The sequence below is a fragment of the Coregonus clupeaformis genome, chromosome 37 (assembly GCF_020615455.1).
Source record: "Coregonus clupeaformis isolate EN_2021a chromosome 37, ASM2061545v1, whole genome shotgun sequence".
In the NCBI taxonomy this organism is placed as follows: Eukaryota; Metazoa; Chordata; class Actinopteri; order Salmoniformes; family Salmonidae; genus Coregonus; species Coregonus clupeaformis.
This window is the reverse complement of record NC_059228.1, coordinates 29,009,938-29,035,682: the sequence shown is the minus strand read 5'-3', so window position 1 is coordinate 29,035,682 and position 25,745 is coordinate 29,009,938. Positions and strand designations below refer to the sequence as shown.

Sequence of the window (25,745 nt, the reverse complement as noted above, 5' to 3'; positions counted from 1 at the left end):
GCCCCACCACCACAGAAAGCACTGAGCTAGGCTGAAACGCCTGCATTTTGGAGCTGCCTTACTCAAGAAAGCAACAAAGAGACCAAGTTTGTATGTGGCTTTATTAACTCATATATGTTTTTTTTTTTTTTACATTGTTTGCAAACTGATATGTGACATGTATTAATGCCAAAATAACATGCAAAACAGGTGTGGCTCAAAACGAGCCCCATCTGCCCTGAATGATGGGTCGCCACTGGCTAGTTCACATGTGCACAGGTTCAAAATGTATGATTTATAACGGGAAACATGGGTATGTATGGCGTGCGCCAAGTTTATATATCTCAATATTTTTGTGACTGCGCAGTCTTTGCAGAAATAGCGCATGCAGATATTTACTGTAAAATGTACACGGTGGTTATAAATGAGGAACCTGCTGTGCTGATCTCTGCAACGTGTATAATGGAAATCGCCACATAATGCTACAAATGAAGAAACATATGTTCTACTATCTCAACATTTTGAGTTAGTATCTCTAAAATTTGACCGAAGTTTCTCGAAATGTCTACTTAGTGAACATTGTACTTACATATCTCGACATTGTGATAGTACCGACATTTTACATTTTTGTATCGACATTTTACATTTTGGGGGTGTTCGGAAATGGGCTTCCATAGCCTCCTGATTAGTTTTCCCATGATGCAATGCGTATCTGTCATGGCTGCTCACTGTTGCCACTCACTGCACATGTGTTGAAATAAACAAATGTATACCATTCAATTGAAATAGGCTACATTACAGCAGTAAGGTTATATATTGTCAATTTACAATTACGCCGATCCTGGTTGGAAACAGTATTGACTTCATTGTACGACTGTTGCAAATCACATTTTGAGATGGTGCGGGAGACTGAGATTCCTGTGCTCCGAGGTTTTCTGAAACCAAGCGAGGCAACGGAATGGAAGCAGAATGTTTTCAGCTCTGCAGGTGAGAGATTATTAATCATTTTTTCGAAAAGCAGTATTGTTATCATACTTTACATTTATTTTGGTGTAGATTTAGCAAAGTTTGTGTTTTGTGAGAATTGTAGGTACAATTAAACGATGGCTAGCTTGGTGGTGGCTAATAACGTTACCTTCAGCTAACGTTCGGTAACTACAGCTAATATAATGTGGAGACATATGGCACACAGTTATCGCCACTGTCCGTCGGTTTGTCAATGGTTTGATGTCATTTGATGAATGTGGAATGTTTCACCAAGGTTCAATATTAAGGCTACGTGATATGATTAATTGAACTAGCCAGTTCGTTAAAATACAGGTTTGAATGCTTGCTAGTTAGCTACTGTACCAAGCAAATTAGCTGAACTTGTGGGAGAGACAGCCTAGCTAAAACACTGTAGCCGAGAGAACGGAGTAGCGCACTACTAGCTACAAAGGCTAGACCGGGCAGTGAATTTAGGCACATGTTCATCTAATTGACTGGGTATTCATCTCATACTCTAACTTTTAAATTTGGAATATAACGTCACAGATAGTTAGGTACCAGCTAACTATGTCACCAATAATATACAGGTATCTACTTAGCGAGCTAGCTATGTACCGACTCCCACCAGGAGCGTATTCCATTACGCCAATTCTTTTGCAAAACGTTTCGTAAACAAACGAAACGGGGAGGGACCTACCTGAAAACATTCAATTTTGCGACTGTTTGGACTGATTACATTCCAACCCATGGTGACGCATCCCCCCGTGAGGATGCAAATGTCCAAAATATATACGGTAGATAGTTTTGTTTAGCTAGTTCAACTAACCGGTAGCTTTGATCTCCGTAATGTGTTCGTTCTCGCTACACTAGAGGCAGCAATAGTGAGTTAATTGCTGTCAGGTTCTTTCGCTGAACACTGTCAATTTACTGCATTGAGGCTGTGGCCACGCACGTTTATGACAGCACAGTGGGGCGAAGCATCCCATCCCCCATGAAAGAACGTAAGACCCTATGGACAATCACCATGCACGGGCGCTATTTTCTATATGCTCGCCTATTTTCTTGACATTTATGCTCATCTGTGCTAAATCCGAGGTCACTGGCTTTGCACAATAATCAGCCATGTCATCATATAAATCTCGCCCATCATCCAGGCACTGATGGCGCAGTAAGGTTAGCTTTACCAAGTGATGTAGCTATGTAATGGTTGTCTGGGCTGGTTTTATGTGCTGTTGTCAGAATAGACATGACATGCTCTATGTTGGTCTCCATTTGGATTTAGCAAACTAGGCTATGCTTTTGAGACATCACCCATCAACAAAACACATATAATCTCTGCAATTTCTGACATCAGATTGGATTGAAATAATGTATTGTAAATGTGATGTTGGTCTGCTTTCCACTACACTGCAAGTATATATTTTTTATCCAGCAAGTCTACACAGATGACATACAAATAAATGTACACTGAACAAAAATATAAACACAACTATTTCAAAGATTTTAATGAGTTACAGTCATATTAGGAAATCAGTCAATTTAAATACATTAATTAGGCCCTAATCTATGGATTTCACATGACTGGGAATACAGATATGCATCTGTTGGTCACAGATACTTTTGGTCATGTAGTGTATGTGGATACCTGCTTGTCGAACATCTCATTCCAAAATCATGGGCATTAATATGGAGTTGGTCCCCCCTTTGCTGCTATAACAGCCTCCACTCTTCTGGGTAGGCTTTCCACTAGATGTTGGAACATTGCTGTGGGGACTTGCTTCCATTCAGCCACGAGCATTAGTGAGGTCAGACACAGATGTTGGGCGATTAGGGCTGGCTCGCAGTCTGCGTTCCAATTAATCCCAAAGGTGTTCGATGGGGTTGAGGTCAGGGCTCTGTGCAGGCCAGTCAAATCAAATCACATTTTTTTGGTCACATACACATATTTAGCAGATGTTATTGTGGGTGTAGCGAAATGCTTGTTTTCCTAGCTCCAACAGTGCAGTAGTATCTAACAATTCACAACAATACACATAAATCTAAAAGTATAAGAATGGAATTAAGAAATATATAAATATTAGGACGAGCAATGTTGGAGTGGCATTGACTAAAATACAGAATAGAATACAGTATATACATATGAAATGAGTAAAGCAGTATGTAAAGATTATTCAAGTGACTTGTGTTCCATTTATTAAAGTAACCAGTGATTCCATGTCTATGTATATAGGGCAGCAGCCTCTAAGGTTCAGGGTTGAATAACCGGGTGGTACCCGGCTAGTGATGGCTATTTAACAGTCTGATGGCCTTGAGATAGAAGCTGTTTTTCAGTCTCTCGGTCCCAGCTTTGATGCACCTGTACTGACCTCGCCTTCTGGATGGTAGCGGGGTGAACAAGCCGTAGCTCGGGTGGTTGATGTCCTTGATTATCCTTTTGGCCTTCCTGTGACATTGGGTGCTATAGGTGTCCTGGAGGGCAGGCAGTGTGCCCCCGTTGATGCGTTGGGCAGACAGCACAGCACCACCCTCTGGAGAGCTTCTCCGCTGTGGTCCCGTCGATGTGGATAGGGGCGTGATCCCTCTGCTGTTCCCTGAAGTCCACGATCAGCTCCTTCATTTTGTTGATGTTGAGGGAGAGGTTATTTTCCTGCACCACTCCGCCAGGGCCCTCACCTCCTCCCTGTAGGCTGTCTCATCATTGTTGGTAATCAGGCCTACTACTGTTGTGTCGTCTGCAAACTTGATGATTGAGTTGGAGGCATGCGTGGCCACGCAGTCATGGGTGAACAGGGAGTACAGGAGGGGGCTGAGCATGCACCCTTGTGGGGCCCCTGTGTTGAGGATCAGCGAAGTGGAGGTGTTGTTTCCTACCTTCACCACATACAATGAAATCAAGTTCTTCCACACGATCTCGACAAACCATTTTCTGTATGGACCTTGCTTTGTGCACTGGGGTATTGTCATACAGAAACAGGAAAGGGCCTTCTCCAAACTGTTGCCACAAAGATGGAAGCACAGAGTCGTCTAGAATGCCATTGTATGCTGTAGCGTTAAGATTTCCGTTCACTGGAACTAAGGAGCCTGAACCATGAAAAACAGCCCCAGACCATTATTCCTCCTTCACCAAACTTTACAGTTGGCACTATGCATTGGGGCAGATAGTGTTCTTCTGGCATCCGCCAAACCCAGATTTATCAGTCGGATTCCAGATGGTGAAGCATGATTTATCCCTCCAGAGAACGCGTTTCCACTGCTCCATAGTCCAATGGCGGTGAGATTTACACCACTCCAGCCGACGCTTGACATTGCACATGGTGATCTTAGGCTTGTGTGCGGCTGCTCGGCCATGGAAACCCACTTCATGAACCTCCCGACGAACAGTTATTGTGCTGACGTTGCTTCTAGAGGCAGTTTGGAACTCTGTAGTGAGTGTTACAATCGAGGACAGACGATTTGTATGCGCTTCAGCACTCGGCGGTCCCGTTCTGTGAGCTTGTGTGGCCTACCACTTCGCGGCTGAGCCGTTGTTGCTCCTAGACGTTCCACTCACAGTAACAGCACTTACAGTTGACCGGTTCAGCTCTAGCAGGGCAGAAATTTGACGAACTGACTTTTGGAAAGGTGGCATCCTATGACAGTGCCACTTTGAAAGTCACTGAGCACTTCAGTAAGGCCATTCTACTGCCGATGTTTGTCTATGGAGATTGCATGGCTGTGTGCTCGATTTTATACACCTGTCAGCAACGGGTGTGGCTGAAATAGCCAAAGCCACTAATTTTGGGGTGTCCACATACTTTTGTATATATAATGTACCTTAACCCCACTGCCTCCATGGGGCACTCTGTTCACAACGTTGACATCAGCAAACCACTCGCCCACATGACGCCAGACATGCTGTCTGCCATCTGCCTGGTACAGTTGGAACCGGGATTCATCTGTGACGAGCACACTTCTCTAGCGTGCCAGTGGCCATCGAAGGTGAGCATTTGCCCACTGAAGTATTTTACAACGCCGAACTACACGCAGGTCACAAGACCCTGGTGAAGATGACGACGAGCACGCAGATGAGCTTCCCTGAGACAGTTTGTGCAGAAATTCTTCAGTTGTGCAAACCCACAGTTTCATCAGCTGTCTGGGGTGGCTGGAATGCCACACCTTGATATGCTACACCTGTCAGGTGGATGGATCATCTTGGCAAAGTAGAAATGCTCACTAACATGGATGTAAACAAATTTGTGCCCAACATTTGAGAGAGATAAGCTTTTTGTGTTTATATAACATTTCTGGGATCTTTTATTTCAGCTCATGAGACATGAGACCAACACTTTACATGTTGCGTTTATATTTTTGTTCAGTGTAGTTAGTTCCCTCCCTGTTCCTATACGTGCCCTTGTAGGAGATATGAGGCTGTTGCACTGACTATTCTGAAATCTACACTAATGTATTAAATATTGCTTGAATATTGAGGCCCTGGGCAATTCAGAATCATATTTCTCCCATATTGAATTGCCTTACATCGACTGCTCAATGTGAGGACCTTTATGAATTACTGACTGATTTGAGGTCCAATTGTTTTCCATAATTTCAGTTTCTTGACAAATCTGAAATAGATTTGAATTGCTGAAATGTTATTAAGTGGTTGAGAGGTCATACCCTGGGGTTTAATTTGATCTCATCTCCCTTTCTCCTTCTCTCACCCTCCCTCCCTCCCTCTCTCGGCTCTGCTGCCTCTGGGTTTCATTAGATCTGTAGTGAGGTGAAATATCTCCATACCTCACAGGCCAGTCAAGCAGCAATTGCCTATTAAAGCTTTAAAGGTAGACTCAGCAATTTGACATAGATGCAGAAAGTGAACAGCATAGTGGGTCAATTTCCGCATCAACTAAGATGGTTGAAGCACGAGGCTCAACTTCTCCGCTGTTTTGGTGCCCTGGCTAACACGTTGCGAAGTGAACCTAGGCACGTGCAGATGCTATGTGTGACTGAGAGCGAAGTCTTGCATCTCGCTTCTAATAATATCTGTGGTGCTGCTCGTGGCAACGGCATTTAGCGGAGTCTACCTTCAATGTCAATTGTCAAAAACGCATCAACTCCGATTATTCTAATTTTTCACATTGTAGCTTAGACCCTATTTTACATAATCAGAAGTGTTTGTGTTGTGCCCATCATTGGTTGAGACACAGCATGCTCTTGAATACAAGGTGGGTGTCATTTCAATCATAGAAATATAATTCATAGAATGGACCTATCCTTTCAGACCCCTGCAATTCAGCTGGTACACCATTGACATTAAATGGAAATTAAACTTTAACTTCCAATTACTACCAGAAAGATGGCTGGTCCACCCACCGTTGATTGTAACTTCAATGGGAATATCTATTCTATGATCTATATTTCTATGAATGCAATAGGTTTTCAATGAAAGATTGAAAGTTTAATTTATAACAATGGATATTCCGACTCGAGTCAACATTCTCTGTGTGGACCTTCAACCATCTTTGTCGTACCATTTGAAAGTTGAAATGTCAACTTTATTCACATTTTAGTACATTTATCAGCCAAAACATGAGATCCACCCTGTATTCAATAGTATTCTGTCACATACCATCTATCATTTTTTGTGATAAAAAAAAAAAAATGTTGACTCCAATGCTTCCCACAGTTGTCAAGTTGGCTGGATATCTTTTGGGTGTTGGACCATTCTTGATACACATGGGAAACAGTTGAGCTTGAAAAACCCAACTAAATATTTTGTCTTGCCCATTCACGCTCTGAATGGCACACACACAATCCATGTCTCAAGGCTTAAAAATCCTTCTTTAACCTGTCTCCTCCCTTTCATCTACATTGATTTGAAGTTGATTTAACAAGTGACATCAATAAGGGATCATAACTTTCACCTGGATTCACCTGGTCAGTCTGTCATGGAAAGAGCAGGTGTTCCTAATGTTTTGTATACTCAGTATATGTGAACATGAAAAAATCATTTTAGGTGTTTTTAGATAATTGACGTTAAAGCTTAGAAAATGACATTTTTTCCCAATACATTATACGTTTTACAACCCTCTTGTAAGCTTTGAAATGATATCAAACTCAACCGTTTATCTTTTTCCGGGATGAAGACATGGATGTCTCATGGTAGGGTGGGGATATGCAAAATGGGCCAACTTTGAGCACCTCCATCTCCTGAATGTTTTGGCATTCAGTTCCAAAACGTCACTTTCTGACCACTTCTTCCATGGGCAAACATATATGGAAGGATTCATTCAATTCAAAAGTGGTGCAGTCAGAAAGTGATTGAAATCATGTGGAACGACCCTGCAGCTTTATCAGTGAAAGCATTGGCTTTGGTGTACTGTGGGTGTGTCCCAATCTATTTTCTCCCGAAGTGTGCAATTGTTCACTTCCTTTCATGGATTTGAAAGGAAATTACTGGTTTATGGAAACTCCCTCTAGCCCATGCCTACACCATTCCAATGCTTTTACATTTGTGGGGACTAGAGATTATTGGGACGCACCCTGTGTCTGTTTGCCAGTTTACGGGGCCGTTTTAGTTTGCTCAGGTTTTCTGCTGCTGTATACCCAGCCTCTCATCTTTCCCATTGCTCTCTCTCTCTGTCCTCACTCACTCCCATCAGGGGAGCACAATGCAATCAATGCTAATGAGCCCAGCCAGCCTCCCTGCTCAAATAAAGAACTAATGAAAGCTGGAGAGACGCTGAAGCCGAGCACACAACCAATGCATAAAATACAATTACACCAGGCCGAGACACCTTGGCCTCATAGCTAGACTGTTCTCTTTATAATTCCTCCCCCTTCAGCAATGCCCCTCCAACAGCCAAAAGCCTGCGCACACACACCAAATGATCTTCTGCAGGGCATTGTTCAATATGCTCATCTTCCTAATGAGAATAAGGAGTTAGATTAATAATCTGTGAGAAACAATATAAGACAAATGAGAGTGGGTATGTTGTGGAGGTAATAGGGCCTTGGAGTGAGGTAGAGCGTATGGTCCAGCGGGATGCTTGATTTTCTCCATTCCTGGATGGTAATGGTTCTGGGACAACAATAACGAGATGGTTCGGCTGTAATACTTTGACTCTAAACAAGTAGCCTTTTTAAGGTAATTTGAATTGGATATAGAGGTATCTGAGGGATAATGATCCATCTATTTCAAACAATGAGGCTGCACCCAAATATACCTTTCAAAGCTAATGGGCGTTCCACAGAGAAATATGAGACTACGCCAGGCAGACAAAGGAAAAACCATGGACAGACAATAGCAAAATTGTGGTGGCGTCAGAAGAACTAAATACTTTCTTATACATAGCCTGTCATATGTATTGAGCCACCCATTATTACAGATACACAAGACACATCTCTGACGATGTCATTGGCAGCTTCTTGTGTTGCCCCTTTATCTCACTGCTTCTACTTTTTTGCCTGCCAGAGGCGGGTCCCCTGCTGCAGTCCCTGTTCGATGGGGACTTTGAGGCGGTGCTGCTAAGTCCTCAGGTCCTGGACCTGCTCGGTGGTGGAGACAGCGGCGATGGAGAGGCCATCGATGCCTACCTGGAGAGACGGGTCCTGGCCTACCTCAACGACAGCACACAGGAGGACAAGGCTGACCGGTAAGAAACAATAACTGAGTAGGGATCTCATGCTGACACCTTATTCAATGTTAATCAATTCATTGAATCAAGTGTTTTAGTGTTGGGCTGGAACAAAAGCATGCATACTCTGTAGCTCTCCAGGGCCAAAGTTGGTGACCACTGCGTTAGTCTATTATAAACAAGGCTAAACAAGATGTAATATTCATTCATATAAGCCGACAGATTGCCTTTTTAAGTGTACAGCACTATGAATGAATACAATTATCTTACTATAATAGAGAAGTTAACCTTTCTAATGATAACCTTATTATGTCTCAACTCCTCAAATTGCACACAGAGCAGACACTACTGAAACAGGAGTATCAATTAATATTGATTCTGGTAAATGAATGCTCAGTTTGTTGCGCGCGGCATTGGGGTACCACGTTCCACTTGCAGCATTTTAGCCAATTACTTTTATATTAGCTGTCTAGTCTGTTTTATAAATGTGCATTAAGCATAAAACACAATTATAGGAATTGCAACTCGTTCTCATTCTGAGAAATAAGGTAGGCCACTTGATTTCAATATTTGAACAAAGTGGACAGGCTAGCAAGCTGTTTAAACAGTTGGAGATGGACAGAAGGGTGTGTTCATAACAATATCATTTCACAACCCCTGAATTCATTAGATTATTGCTGACTGTTTGAAATGCAGTGTATTTGATTTTTAATTGCACAACAAAGCTTATTTAGAGAACATTTGAAAAAATCTAGATATATATTGGATCATGAATCGCCCATAAGTCAGATTTTTTTGTGGTGATTTGTAGGACATAATGCCCAGGCCTAGTACACAGTGACCTTTATTGATTGGAGGGAGAATTACCAGGCACAGGCTGTTCCCTCGCTGAACGGAGCTTCCTGCTGCCCTTGAATTATTAATTTTTAATAAGAACAGCTTAACATCTCCTTCTCTCCCGTGGAGATCTGTGGGAGAATGGGTATTTCAGCTGGTGTCGCTACTCTATCCCCCTCTGTATCGGATCATTTCTCTCAATCTCTTTCCATTTTCTGCTACAGCGTTAGTCAGCTAGGTGTGTTGGAGAGGCCTGTATGTATGCATAGCTTTAATTGCTCTAAGGGAGATGGGAAGCAGTTCCTCTTTGCCCTGAATCTGTGCCTGGACAGCCCAGACGCCCTATTGAATGAGTCCTGCTGCGAGGACTGGAGCAGCCCGCTGTATCCGCTTCGGAAGGCTGCCGGCCTGATTCGCAGTGTGGAGATTAAATGACCGTGTCTTTACTGTTTCATTCTCTCTCCATCTCTGTACTGAGCTTGTGCTTGCTCTTTTGGGAAGCCTCCTTTTAATGTTTCTTTCTCTGAACTCCCTTTCATTTAGTTCTCTAGCCTTTCTGTTGCTCCTCCTCCTCTGTTTTGTTCCCTGTTTTCGTGTTTCTCTAGTGTCTAATAGTTCTGGGTTCTATACCTTCCCTCTGGTCTCCATCATTGTTCTTTCTCTCTGTCCTCCAGACTCTGTTCTCTCATTTATTTTCCCTCACTGCTCTCTCTCCTATTCATTGTGACATTGCTTTCTTTTTCCTTTCTTCTTTTTCTCAGGGAGAATGCTCTGTTGGCCCTGGCGGCGGCCTGCCTGCACCTCTTTGCCCAGAGTAACTGGACGGGTCCCCCTGTCGCCATCCATGTCCCTGACCTGCTTCCCCCGGCCCTGCTCACCTCCCTCACTGAGGTACACTAACAGCAGGGTTTTTTTACGGAAATGTGGCGCCGGACAACATGACATGGAAGATTTTAATTTACCAGCCATTTGAGCTATTATTGAGTTGCAGCTTCAGTGAAAAGCATCTCAAATGTTACATTTTTGTTATTTAGCAGACGTTCTTATCCAGAGCGACTTACGGTTAGTGCATTCATCTTAAGATGCCTAGGTGGGACAACCACAGGCATAGAAAGTACATTTGTCCTCAGTAACATAGGTTTCAGTAGAGTCAGAGCTAAAAGGGGGGGTGGAGTGGGGGGGTCGAGGTGAGGAGGAGGATTATTTAAGATACTGTTTGAAGAGGTAGGGTTTCAGATGTTTTCGGAAGATGGGCAGGGACTCTGCTGTCCTAGCTTCAGGGGGAAGCTGGTTCTACCATTGGGGTGCCAGGACAGAGAAGAGCTTGGACTGAGCTGAGCGAGAGCTCCAAAAATGTGAAGATAATGTGTCTTGAGTATAATTTTAAATGTTTAGACGAGAAGAAGGGGAGGGGTGTGGCGACGATATAGGCGAGTCTCTCTCCAGAATGGCTCAGCTGTCTCCCGCTAATTCTTGCGCTTTCATTGTGTGAATAGTTTGCCCCTTTCATCAATTCCCCATTACATATGTCACCAGTAGTACATGTACCGTTAATCCCCGTCATTTGTTAACATTAATTTATGTTAATGCGTGTGTTAATTACACTCATTTGCCATTCTCGGAGTGGAAACAATGTTTGCTGAGTTCACAACCTGCTACACTTGCAAGAAGCAAGTTTTGGTTTATTTCATAACCATCATTTACGAGATTGTCAATTTTTTCATTGTCTTTTGTTTGGAGTGCTCCATGTGAACAATGAGCATGTGTCTGTTTTCTCTGTCCTGATGTTGAGTCCCTGGGCTGCTCCTCAGAAATGTGGGAAAGTGTTTTTTTAACATCCATTGCGAATGATAATATATTAAAACTATAGTTCTTCACAGTAAGCTATTTGAAGAAAAAAATCCAACAATCTCCCCCTCGATAATCAGAAATCCACGGTGTGAAAGAGCAATGGAAGTTTTAGGCCTACTGCTGCATTGGCCTGTAGGCTAAAACTTCCATTCGCTCATTTCTTTAGCCGCCAATGGATCACTGGTGTATCAATATGTCTTTATGGCAGAGGTTGGTGAGCTCGCATTAGTTGACTTAACTTTTAGATTTTTATTATTATTATTCCGATTTTTTTGACAATGATTTTGAGAAAATAAAACATTATTATTGAAGTTATACTGTTCCACCAAAATGTGCAGAACGGTAGAAATTGTAGCATAAATTGTAAGCTTCCCCAAACTTGAAAACGTTCCGCCAATGTCTTTATAAAATAATTGCTTCCACGTTTCCATGATCGAATTTTGCCTATAGGCTACTTTGAGACATGCCTCATAATGTGAAATCATACATTCAGGTTTCAAACAATTATGTTTTCAAAATGCATACTGCCTCCAGCTCACATTGTAAAGCAATGGGTGACGCGCTGATAGCCTGTTGCCTGCACTTGAATGAATGAATGAGTGAATAGGAGGTGCGTTTCAATTACCAGTTGAGTAATAAAAAAGTAACCTTTTTAATCCTGCACCAAAACGGTTTTTAGCACGCGATTGCATTTAGAATTGTTGCGCAATGAATGGGCTTATGAAAGCATGTTTTCCTCCAGCAGCAACCAGCTGAGGATCAGCAGGAGAAATCCCGTTCAAAATAGGCTCTGTATGCTGTGCACATGTGATAGCTGTGTTGGGAAAATAAGATGCATGATGACTAAAGAAAATACACACAGGCCAATTTAATTCCACTAAATTATGCAAATTAACCTATAGACTGATGAGCATGACAGTCAACCTTATTTATATCGACTGGTATTTCCATCAATGAATAAAAAGCATTATTTTGCAATGGGATTTTTTTCCTCCCGGTCATTTTTGCCGGCATCAGTTTTTTATATCGGCTTTTATTTATTTTTATCGGCACTTGCCGACTAACAGACACCCTGAGTAACATATCCTTTTCTCTCCTTAAACTACACGCACACACTGCTTTTTAAAATGTATCCACAGCCACCCTCCCTCCCCAGGCCTGACCTACAGGAGCTCGACCTTTTAGACCATTTTATTTCCCTGAGAAGACATTTCCAGCCATCAGCTGTTTTGGAAGCCGATTTGATTTTGGACGCAAGGATTGTGTGTGTGGCAGCGCTGGGTTGTGACTCTGACATGGTTTGATGAATGGTGAGGACAGATGACCCCTTTATACCATTTGCTCTGGAAAATGAGGATGTATAGAGTGAGTCTGTGGAGGGAGGGATGAAGTAGTGTTGCACGGTATAACTGGACCACGTTAATAGCACGGTACCAAAATGTCATGACATTTTAGAATACCATAGTACCGTTTCATATGATACTACCACCTTTTTCGGCCCTACCAATTTAAAGAACCAGTTGGCGCCTGTTATAAAATGTTTCTAAAGTCAGTTTTGTTTATAAATTCAGTTTAAACATTTTAAGCGACAGCAATTAATAGTCTCTTGTATGCACCAGTCCAATAATGTCACTTTCATGCACATCTCACGTGTGGCAGCTGTGATGAGCCAGCCGCATCCCCTTGCAGCCATCACTCACCTGCTTCTCTCCGTCCGTTCTTCCTGCGTCTCTATTCATCAATCCGTTTTTAAAAATATAATTAACCGTGAAGGCGAGTGGGGATGTAGACCCTGATGAGTCTTTTGTTACATTTGTACATTTGATGCATTGAAGCAGCGCGCAGAGTGAGCAATGTTAATACATTGTATAATTTCATTGCTTGGTATAACCAAGAGCACAGGCCAGTCTGAGTAGGCTTTGCAATTGCAAGTTCGGTGTCATGCAGCCTCTGAGTGATAGAGAGGGAGAATGGAGCACACCTTCGTGACAGGCATGCTTGCAGCTTTACAGCAAAGAGAACATGCACATTCTATATAATTTCACAAACCATGTCACGGGCCGTTTTTAAATGTATTAGTTTGATAACAAACAACGTTGTTCAGTCGTGTTACCTACCTAGCTAACAACATGTTAACTTGATAGGAGGTCTAGTCAAATTTGATTGACCCAGGAAGGAAGGAAAAGGGTCTGCTACTCATGAGATGTGCTTCAAATGTAGGATTTACGTAGGCCTAATGTAAGCCTAAACTATATCAACAATCTATCTCTTTCTGGTTCTTCTTACATTCTGTTTGGGAGCAGTGTGTGTGTGTATGTGGGAGAGAGATAGTGGTGTGTGTTTTTATGACCGGGAGATAGAGAGAGTGTGTGACTGAGGGAGGGAGAGTGTCTGTGTTAACTGAAGAGTAGGCCTTTTCCCCTTAATGCCACAATGACATGCAGATCATTATGCATTTATATTCCTCCCTTTCCTCTAGCCAAATCACAGGTAGGCCTTTGCAAATATAAGCAAATAAGACATTTTATGCAATATTTTATTATAGTGAACAGTTTGAAGTTAATTCAATATGTGTTGCATTGAGTAGAAGTGTGTATATCAGTGACAGGTTTTTTGCTAAGCACATGCGCAAAACTTTTAGAAAACGGGAACAAGCGTCCGGGGGACGGGCGCCCAAAATATTTGGTTTTGTCACATGCGCCGAATACAACGGGTGTAGAACTTTACTGTGAAATGCTTGCTTACCAGCCCTTCCCAGCGATGCAGAGTAAAAAAAATAAGTATACAAAAAAATACATATGACCCACTACTTTGATTCTGGCCTATGTAGCAACATTTGAAATTGTGTTTTTTTTATACATGGGATGAAAGTAGAGATTCAGAGCTAGAAAATTGTATATCATACACTGCAGTTGAGGAACAATGGGAAAATAATTCTGCTTTGAAAGTTGATAAACTTGTAACCCCACTTTTGAGAAAATGGCCCTTGAATGTTTTGGTACACCTACTGGAGAGCTCTTTGTCTACACCCATTCAGCATCGTTCACACCCTCTTAAGCCTTAGCCCCACCCATCTCTTTAAGGATCACATGTGAGGCCATGTGCTTAACAGAGTAAGTAAGGTAGTGTAGTAAACAACCAAAGATTTCAAGACTAAAAGTGGTGAAAGTAGTAGCAAAAGGTAGCAGTAAAAATACACTATCTAGTCCTTGGCCTATATCCTAATCTGACTTTGGTGCAGGTCATGTTGTTCTTCACATTACCATCTCTGGTAAACACACACTATATCAAATAAAAATCAACGTTTATTTGTCACATGCACAGGATGCAGAATGTGTAAACGGTACAGTGAAATGGTTACTTGCATAGTGGAGTCTTTTGTTTAGACAAGTAGCTAGCTAGCTAAACATTGAACCATAATCCCAACTCTAATGCCGTGTTCAAAACAACTGGGAACTCTGAAATCTCAGACTGGGGAAAAATCGATTTGAACGGTCATCCAACTCGGAGTTCCAACTCGGCAACCCGGGCCTATTTCTAGAGCTCCGACTTTCCGACCTGAAGATCACTGACGTCATGATTTGACCTCATATTTTTCAGAGTTCCCAGTTGTTTTGAACGTGGCAATACTACTATGCACCATGCGTGAATCTGCAGGTAGCTAAAGCTAACCAACTAGGTTCAATGTTGGATAGCTAGCTAACATTAGGCTAGAACTAGCAATGTAAATGGATTTCTGAGATAGGAAAAATATTACTGCACAGATCATACATTTAACAGTACGCTTTAACTTGCAATGAAAAGGACTTTCTGACAAAATTAGAAACGTATAATATCTGAAAATGTAGCTAGACTCTTACCCGAATACATTTACATTTACATTTACATTTTAGTCATTTAGCAGACGCTCTTATCCAGAGCGACTTACAGTTAGTGAATACATATATATATATATTTTTTCATACTGGTCCCCCGTGGGAATCGAACCCACAACCCTGGCGTTGCAAACGCCATGCTCTATCAACTGAGCTACATCCCTGCCGGCCATTCCCTCCCCTACCCTGGACAACGCTAGGCCAATTGTGCGCTGCCCATGAGTCTCCCGGTCGCGGCCGGCTGCGACAGAGCCTGGATTCGAACCAGGATCTCTAGTGGCACAGCTAGCACTGCGATGCAGTGCCTTACATGGATGACTGCTTCTCCCTCTGTCATGGATGCCATGGTTGCTCTTAGTTTCAAGATGTAATCCGGAGACAGGTGTTTTATTCAACTGCCTTCAGTGTATTCTTTTCGACTTTCTCCGCATTTGGCAATCATCTCTCAGCTTCCACCGGGCATTCCACCGATTTCAAAAGTCGGTCAACTTCTTCTGTGACAACACTGTTGGTCGCCGTTTCTTCCCCATCGCTGTCATCAGAGGACTCTATAATGTCTGGTTCATTTAAAATGTTTTTACATAATTCATCGTCTGATTCATTTTCAGTATCAGAGAGTCAGCATGGCACGGTCGTCCTCCAGAAAGTAGTCAAAAACAACTTTTTCCCACTGATCTTTGTCCATAGCGCCTGTTAATTTCAGGACAGCAATGTTGAGAGCGGTAGCAACACCTCAGTTCATGATATCTTTAAAAAAAAGCTGCGGAAGAAAGGATTATCTACACATAATGAGCAGCTCTGTATTTACAGATGGCATACAAGTTTGTTATTAAGGCACATGAAAGTTCACATGTTCCAGAAGGCATTTCTGCCAAAAAAACGTATTTGGATAATAATATAATATATAATGCCTCTCCTGTGAAGTAGTAAGGTGCGACATACGCCTAGCTTCTTGAAACAGGTCAGAAATGGTAACACGAGGAATAAAATACACAAGAATGCAGCTATATACAGGGAGTACCAGATCAATGTGCAGGGGTATGATGTACATATCTACCTCAAGTACATGAAGGCATGGTAAAGTGACTATGCATCAGGATTAATAATAATAAGAGTAAACTACAGAACAGAGTAGGAAGCGAAGGGGATACATAGTCAGTTCCACAACTGAATGCATTTGACTGGAATTTGTCTTCCGCATTTAACCCAACCCCTCTGAATCAGAGAGGTGCGCGGGGCTGCCTTAATCGACATCCACTTCATCGGCACCCGGGGAGCAGTTGTTGTTGGGGGTTAACTGCCTTGCTCAAGCAGCAGCATATGATGAGTGTAAAAGTGTGTGCATGTGTGTTTGTGCATATGTAGTGAATGTGTGTAGGTTTTGTGAGAGTGTAGTGTCACATTACACCAGAGGAGACAGTAATTCTGCTGTTGAAGAATTTTCCAGGCTGTGATTAATCTGCCTTGTTGTGTAGAGGACCCTTGTAAATGGAGCTCCTCCATGTATGCATTGTGGCCTGGGAACTAGGGAGATCAACTCAATAAGTGCATGCCTTCACTAATGTGCCACTGCATTTTGTGTCACATAGAATATGTGCATTGATGAGCACATAAAGGAAAATGGCAGAGCCACTATGGCAGAGCCTGGGGACAGGCCACTGCCACGGTCTCAGGGTACAGAGGCTCAGTGAGGCAGAGTAAACGGTTCAAACTTAGGCTTTATTACATAATTTACCAACAGAAATGCTTACAAATATGGAACTTAACCTTTGTTACTGAAGTTATACATTTTCTTAAACTCAGTCTTTGAGCCCCAACCTGTCAACTGTTGGGGCTGATTGTCCAGCCAATCACGCACTCGATTGACTAATGACCCTCAGCTGGGCTCCATCAGCCTCCCAAGTGGGAAGGTGCCGGGAGGAGCCGGAAAGGCTCTTGAAGGGCACGGCAAGAGGGGTAGAGCTGTCATCTCGGGCATTACTTCAGGGGACAGGGCAGCAGAGCCACAACAGATCATTGATATTTTCTATACCAGTCTAACTTGCCTCTGTGTCCTCTCTCTCCCTCCCAGCCTGGGACCCTGACCTCAGCCCTGCTCAGCATTCTTCTCCTGGATGGAGAGTCGGTGTACTGCCTGGTGGGGAATCCCTTCCTCCTGCTGCTGGCCAGGGTCCTGCTGGTCAACTGCTCTGCAAATCTGGATAGCCTCCAGGTAAGAGATAACATAGCAGAGATATCACTTTGTATCTGGGCATTAGCTGAAGCTGTGATTGTGAAATGACACTCGTCACGTCCCCATTGTCTCTCCCCAACACAGAAAAATGAGTTGAGAGACAAAGGAAATACAGCAAAGATTCTGGTCAGGGAGACTGATGCATACATGATTCCTTCAGATGTGCTGTGCTTGATTTGCGTTTCTCCCTCTAAGCCACTGGAACAGGGAGAATCATTGGATGTGGGTGCAGAAACCTATTCCTGCATTTCCATTCCCTGTCCACACACAGACACACACACAGGAATGCTGTGCATTGTCACTCCATTGCCAGCACACTAATACATCTCCAGATGTATTTATTTACCCCTTCCCTTCGTGCTGAAACTTTGGCATCCTGGTATTACAGGGAGATTAGTTCACCGTAGTTATTATTCTTGGAGGAATAAAACAATGGGTCAGGTAGTGAATCATACTCCTAAGGCATGTACACACTTCCCTTCAGCAGCTCAGTCACCTGTAAATATTTTACAGCTGTAATGGCTAAATAGTAGTTGTTTAACTACATATTGGCTGCCTTTTGAGTTTCAGAAGCTCACCATCACAACAGAAGGCTGTTTTAGAGAGTTACTGTTGCCTACAAATTATAACATGCTGAATGAATGTGTGGTTTGATGGTAAGATCTATACTAACTACAAGATCCATTCTAGTGATCATACTATTAAAGTTTGATATGTGACGCGTACACACACACCACACACACACACACACACACACACACACACACACACACACACACACGTACCCTCAGAGTTCAGCAGTTGTCTAAATCAAGGGCAAACTGTCCGCTGCCCCCTCCACCCCCCTGTACATTCTTATTATCACCCAGCTTCTCCACCTCTCCCATCCCAGTCATAAAGAGAGGAGGGGAGGGGGCTGCAATGTTCATCTGCATATCACCCTCCTCTGATGAGACGGCAGAGTGTGTGTGCATCGTGGGAATATTGATTCAGGGAGGCAGACGATTAACGCACCATACGGCGACACGGTCGGGATAGCCGGCCTCGTGCATCGCAAATGAGAAAGGAGATGTCCTCACTGAAACACAAATGGCCTTTTTACATGGTTCACTACCTTTGGCCATGCAAGAGAGAAGGGGGTAAGGGAGAGGGGAGAGTAACCCATACATGGCTTGGAGCTGTTATTTTCCCTGCCACTTTGCGTTTTTGTCAGAGAGCTGAAAAAGAGAGGGAGTTGACTATTCTTTGGGCTGGGTCAGCAGCACTTAACTATAGCATTCATTTTATGTGTGTGTTAGTATGTAGGGTCTAAGTTGGTTGTCATATAGTATGTAGGGTCTAAGTTGGTTGTCATATAGTATGTAGGGTCTAAGTTGGTTGTCATATAGTATGTAGGGTCTAAGTTGGTTGTCATATAGTATGTAGGGTCTAAGTTGGTTGTCATATAGTATGTAGGGTCTAAGTTGGTTGTCATATGTGTTCAGTTGGTTCAGGCACTAGTACAGTAGTTATTTATTTAGTTACTATTATTATTTAGTTGCGACCTCATCTATGTATTGGGCCGTTTGTACAAAAGCACTCACTTACTCTCCCATGCTCTCTTTCACTTACCTGTTTGTTGTTCGGCTTACCTGCTCCCACTAACTCCCTTATTTCACACACTTCTCTCGCTAACTTGTTTCTGTTTTCTATGTTCCACATGTGTGCAGCTGCTGCCTTGGTGGACCCTGCGCTACGTGAGCCTACACCAGCAGGTCTTGGAGGAGCGCTCCCCTCAGCTCCTCAGCTTGGCCCAAAGCAGCATAGAGAAAGGTCAGAGGTCAAAACTCTCCCACTCACTCACCGAGCAAGACTTACTCATGCACCTTCTTGATGTTTGCCTTGATAGTCATAATTCAATGGAGATGATATAAGATGATATAAGAACTTGTGTGGATCACTGTACCACTATAGGGTGCTATGCTACTCAGTACTTTGATCATAGAAGGCATGAAGTAAATGTTTTCGTGGGTTAGAAAGAAATGGGGATTAATCACATGTTGAAATGTGCTTCATTACAATTGAAGTATTGAGCGAATGTAATACTTTTCTGGAGACCAAAGAAAATGATAAGAATAAGCCAACTACTTTAATTTTTGTGCATGGCAACTAATAGTATCCAAAAGAGCCAACATTATTTCCACAAGAATGTTTGGGTTGCACTTGACTGCTTGAAAACGGATGTATTGAATATATACACTGAGTATACAAAACACATTGCTCTTTCCATGACCGACTGACCAGGTGAATCTAGGTGAAAGCTATAATCCCATATGTTCATCTACTTCAGTCAGTGTAGATGAAGGGGAGCAGACAGGTTAAAGAAGGATTTTTAAGCCTGGAGACAATTGAGACATGGATTGTGTATGTGTGCCATTCAGAGGGTGAATGGGTAAGATAAAATATTTAAGTGCCTTTGCCAGGGGCACCGGTTTGTGTCACCTGTTTCCTGTGTGTATTAAGAATGATCCACCACCCAAAGGACATCTGGGGTGGGTGAGGGGGGGTGGTGGTGCGCAACTCAATATTAGGAAGGTGTTCCTATTGTTTGGTATACTCTGTGTATATACTCATGCATATTTGCAATCCAGTGTCATATGGCCTTAACCTCTTCTAACTAGGCTAATCTAAACTGCTAGGTGAAAGGTATATGTATCTCACTTTGGCCATCTCCTTCATGTTTGTGTGTGTGTGTGTGTAGGCAAAGTGTGGCAGGGGATTGATGGGCTCATAATGTCTCGGTTGCTGTGTCGGCAGGCTCAGGCTAAAGTGGACATCGTTCCTCTAAATAGGAGTTTCCTTTCATTTGCAGCGATTGTGTGCTGGGTGGGTGAGGATGGCAGGGTAAATTTTCATCTAAAAGGACTTATAGGTGTCCACTTAAGGAAAACGCAGCTGTAAGCACATTCTATTCCCTTTATCTCTGGACCACCACTACACAGGACTCCTGATTAGGCCTTAATATATTAGATAGCCTACACATTGTGCAGGACAGGAGACAAGTACATTAAGAACTTGATTAATAGTATGCTGGATCAAAGAATCTCCTAAAAATATCCCCCTCAGATAAAACTCAGATTATGTATAGCAAGCTGTTACCTTTACCAATCTGTAGGCCTAAGCCTTTTGTCCATTTACGCAGTGCTATAATTAGGGCAGTCCCCATAAAAGAAATAAACAAATCTTGGTCGACCGAGAGTCATCTGTTCTTTCGACCAATCAATGACATTTTAAAAGGTGTATTTGTCCCTATATAGACACACCCTATGTGTTTAAATAAAATCAGTATTAAGTATAAGTATTCAGACCCCTTGACCTTTTCCACATCTTATGTTACAGCCTTATTCTAAATTGGATTAAATAAATAAATGTCCTCATCAATCTACACACAATACCCCATAATGACAAAGAGAAAACAGGTTTGTAGAATGTTTTGTAAATTGATACAAACAAAAACAGAAATACCTTATTTACATACAGTACCAGTCAAAAGTTTGGACACCTACTCATTCAAGGGTTTTTCTTTCTTTTTACTATTTTCTACATTGTAGAATAATGGTGAGGACATCAAAACGATGAAATAACACATATGGAATCATGTAGTAACCAAAAAATTGTTAAACAAATCAAAATATATTTTTACATTTGAGATTCTTCAAAGTAGCCACCCGTTGCCTTGATGACAGCTTTGCACTGTCTTTGTATTCTCTGAACTAGCTTCATGAGGTAGTCACCTGGAATGCATTTCCATTAACAGGTGTGCCTTGGTCAAATAGCCCTTACACAGCCTGGAGGTGTGTTTTGGGTCATTGTCCTGTTGAAAAACAAATGGTAGTCCCACTAAGCCCAAACCAGATGGGATGGCGTATCGCTGCAGAATGCTGTGGTAGCCATGCTGGTTGTGTGCCTTGAATTCTAAATAAATCACAGACAGTGTCACCAGCAAAGCACCATCACACCTCCTCCGTGCTTCATGGTGGGAACCACACATGCAGAGATCATCCGTTCACCTACTCCGCGTCTCACAAAGACACAGCAGTTGGAACCAAAAATCTCAAATTTGATCTCATCAGACCAAAGGACAGATTTCCCACCGGTCTAATGTCCATTGCTCGTATTTCTTGGCCCAAGCAAGTCTCTTCTTCTTATTGATGTCCTTTAGTAGTGGTTTCTTTGCAGCAATTCGACCTTGAAGGCCTGATTCACGCAGTCTCCTCTGAACAGTTGACGTTGAGATGTCTGTTACTTGAACTCTGAAGCATTTATTTGGGCTGCAATCTGAGGTGCAGTTAACTCTAATGAACTTATCCTCTGCAGCAGAGGTAACTCTGGGTCTTCCTTTCCTGTGGCGGTCCTCATGAGAGCCAGTTTCATCATAGCGCTTGATGGTTTTTTCAACTGCACTTGAAGAAACTTTCAAAGTTCTTGAAATGTTCCGTATTGACAGACCTTCATGTCTTAAAGTAATGATGGACTGTCGTTTCTCTTTACTTATTTGAGCTGTTCTTGCCATAATATGGAATTAGTATTTTACCAAATAGGGCCATCTTCTGTATACCCCCCCCACACACACACACCTTGTCACAACACAACTGATTGGCTCAAACGCATTAAGAAGGAAAGAAATTCCACAAATTCACTTTTAACAAGGCACACCTGTTAATTGAAATACATTCCAGGTGACTACCTCATGAAGCTGGTTGAGAGAATGGCAAGAGTGTGCAAAGCTGTCATCAAGGCAAAGGGTGGCTACTTTGAAGAATCTCAAATATAAAAATATATTTAGATTTGTTTAACAATTTTTTGGTTACTACATGATTCCATATGTGTTATTTCATAGTTTTGATGTCCTCACTATTATTCTACAATGTAGAAAATAGTAAAAATAATGAAAAACCCTGGAATAAGTAGGTGTCCAAACTTTTGACTGGTACTGTAAGTATTCAGACCCTTTGCTATGAGACTCTAAATGTAGCCCATGTGCATCCTGTTTCCATTGATCATCCTTGAAATGTTTCTACAACTTGATTGGAGTCCACCTGTGGTAAATTCAATTGATTGGACATGATTTGGAAAGGCAAACACCTGTCTATATAAGGTCCCACAGTTAACAGTGCATGTCAGAGCAAAAACCAAGCCATGAGGTCGAAGGAATTGTCCGTAGAGCTCTGAGACAGGATTGTGTCGAGACAAATATCTGGGGAAGGGTATCAAAAAATGTCTGCAGCATTGAAGGCGCCCATGAACACAGAGGCCTCCATTCTTAAATGGAAGAAGTTTTGGAACCATCAAGAGTCTTCCTAGAGCTGGCCGCCCGGCCAAACTGAGCAATCGGGGGAGAAGGGCCTTCGTCAGGGAGATGACCAAGAACCCGATGGTCACTCTGATAGAGCTCCAGAGTTCCCCTGTGGAGATGGGAGAACCTTCCAGAAGGACAACCATCTCTGCAGCACTCCACCAGTCAGGCCTTTATGGTAAAGTGGCCAGACGGAAGGCACTCCTCAGTAAAAGGCACATGACAGCCCGCTTGGAGTTTGCCAAAAGGCACCTAAAGGAATCAGACCATGAGAAACAACATTCTCTAGTCTGATGAAACCAAGATTGAACTCTTTGGCCTGAATGTGAAGCGTCAAGTCCGGAGGAAACCTGACACCATCCCTACGGTGAAGCATAGTGGTGGCAGTATCATGCTGTGGGGATGTTTTTCAGCAGCAGGGACTGGAAGACTAGTCAGGATCGAGGGAAAGATGAACGGCGCAAAGTACAGAGATCCTTGATGAAAACCTGCTCCAGAGTGCTCAGGACCTCAGACTGAGGCGAAGGTTCACCTTCCAACAGGACAACGACCCTAAGCACACAGCCAAGACAACTCAGGAGTGGCTTCGGGACAAGTGTCTGAATGTCCTTGAGTGGCCCAGCCAGAGCCCGGACTTGAACCTGATTGAACAGCTCTTGAGAGACCTGAAAATAGCTGTGCAGCGACGCTCCCCATCTAACCTGACAGAGAGGATCTGCAGAGAAGAATGGGAGAAACTCCCCAAATACAGGTGTGCAAAGCTTGTAGCGTCATTCCCAAGAAGACTCAAGGCTCTAATCGCTACCAAAGGTGCTTCAACAAAGTACTGAGTAAAGGTTCTGAATACTTATGTAAATGTAATATTTCCGTTTTTGGAAAAAAAACAGTTTTTGCTTTGTCATTATGGGGTTGTAACGTAACAATGTGGAAAAAGTCAAGGGGTATGAATACTTTCCGAATGTACTGTGTGTATATATATACTGAGAATATACTCTCAAGCTCTGTAGCAATTCTTTGCTCGAGTAGCAATTTTTATTTAAAGATGATTATGTAGTTATAATTTGACTGATTACCTGCATCATTATCATGATATTGATGGCTTACTTTACCTTGAGACATCCTTGAGAATGTGACAAGTTTGCGAAGCATGCGTGCTATAGAAGACCATGTTGACATTCAACAGCCAGCAAGTCCATGGAGACAGTCGGTAGGAAGATCCGTCAATTCGATCCATAATGTTGGAGTTTTTCATTGGTTGAGACTGTGGGAGCACCCACCGTTGACGCCGAGCTGAGACATATGTTTTTTCTACTGACTCTGCCATTCTGTTATTTTCCCCCATCAGCATGGGGGGAAAATATGCGCTGTTTCAACAGAAAAAGAGCACGTAAGCTAAATTTTTGATCCAGTCCCCTAATATGAGCAATTTATTAATTCTCTCCCCATCTCTCGCTGCGCTTAATCAATTTAGGGAGATTTGGAGTGTGGCTTGCCGAGCCACAGAAATAGAATAGCATTTCAAAGCAGCAGGGCTCATGTCAGCATTGACGCATCCTCCGCACTTCATATCCCCCTTAAAGATGACATCCCTTCTTCAAACTGACAGCTGACGAAGCGTTAACCTTTTTGTTCTCCCCCACTGGAAGCCAGTTCAGTTGGGAATCAGAAGGAAACCGTTTGATGACTGGGAAATCTGCCAGCCAAGGCCCTAACAGGAAGGCTGCTGGTGTGTTTCCTTTTTAGACGGTTCTGTAATGTGACGCCTTCATTGGCTCTTGAACAAAGATTGTTTAGTGTGTCTGAGTTTTCAGACTGTTGGAGGTGGTGAAATTACCCCTAGATTAACCCTGGCTCCCTCTCTGCTGAGTCTGGCACATTGTTTTTGTAATTGCACATGGAATTGCAGTGTAGGAACAGGTAGTCTATTAATCTTTTAAGAGGCAGGCCACTGTACAAACACAAAAGTATTAAACCCAGAATTAGTCATCTGATTTGGGAAGGAATTGAGAGCTCTTTACTTGAGAAAGGATTAAAAGAAACTCTCTAGACCCTTTGGAATCTAGACTTCATAGAGCACTGCACAAGCTAACCAATCAATTGTCCCTGTCTTTTGTGAGAGCTAATCATCTATTGATTAATGTTACCTCAGGAAGGGCACCAACAGCATTTGACTTGATACCATGGGTGTAATCAGTACTCCAAACAGTTGCAAAACGTTCCAGTTTTGCAATAAAAACGAGCGTTTCTATTGGACAGGTTCAGCAAACGGGGGGACCTACCTGAATCTGTCCAATAGAAACTCTATTTTTCGTTGCAAAACAGAATGAGTAATGATTACACCCATGAAAGTGAGGGGAAAGTATGAAATTAATGTGCTCCACTTATCAATAAATATTCATGAGTTCACTTAAAAGAAAGATTCACCTATTTTGAATGTTACATCGTTTTTGTGCATCTCTGAGCGATGTTCTATTCCCAGGCTCATTTAATGTTTTCATGTGTCTGAGCTTTTGCCGTTCAAGCAGGCAGAAATACAGCCGGTATGATGAGTTTTGCATCATATGCAAAATGGATGAATCTTTCCTTTAAGTTCTAGGGGCTTTAGTAATGGTCTCTCATTCCAAAATGCATATGTCTAACGATTTTTTTATTTAAAAAAAAAAAATGTATGTTCAATGCAGAAAACCCACCTGTTCATTTATCCTGATATAGTACACATTGATCTATTCACATCAATTAAGTAATAAGCCTACCTGTCCTCTTTGAAACGTTACTATTCCATAAATGTAACTTCATAACAAGTGATGTGGGAGGGCACAGAGTTATTTCATTATAGCCCATGTTTTGGAACTAGCCTATTTTGAGAACTTAGACTGACAATTTCTTTAAACTGGGAAGGTTATTTTACCTAGCTGCAGGGAGCCAGGGCCTTGGTGTGGAGTGTAATCTGTGCGATTTGTCAAATGTGGTTGGAGGCGCTGGGTTTTCCACCCGGGGCACCGGGGAGAGACATTAGTCTAGCTTTAAGGGGGCAT

The 25,745-nt window shown here is 42.5% G+C and overlaps 1 protein-coding gene across 2 annotated transcripts in view; it reads left to right on the top strand.

The window, feature by feature from the left end:
- Nucleotides 1-224: 224 nt before the first annotated feature.
- Nucleotides 225-25,745, top strand: part of ttc27 (tetratricopeptide repeat domain 27) — a 112,595-nt gene continuing 87,074 nt past the window's right edge. Inside the window, exons 1-6 of one of the 2 annotated variants that reach the window (XM_041866363.2) lie at nucleotides 225-292; nucleotides 876-966; nucleotides 8,417-8,597; nucleotides 10,178-10,307; nucleotides 17,214-17,354; nucleotides 19,085-19,187. In XM_041866363.2, the coding sequence (XP_041722297.1) occupies nucleotides 876-966; nucleotides 8,417-8,597; nucleotides 10,178-10,307; nucleotides 17,214-17,354; nucleotides 19,085-19,187 (646 nt within the window). In that variant the 5' untranslated portion in view covers nucleotides 225-292. Of the gene's footprint in view, nucleotides 293-657; nucleotides 967-8,416; nucleotides 8,598-10,177; nucleotides 10,308-17,213; nucleotides 17,355-19,084; nucleotides 19,188-25,745 lie in introns of those variants that run through there. The other variant, XM_041866362.2, reaches the window with a different exon arrangement.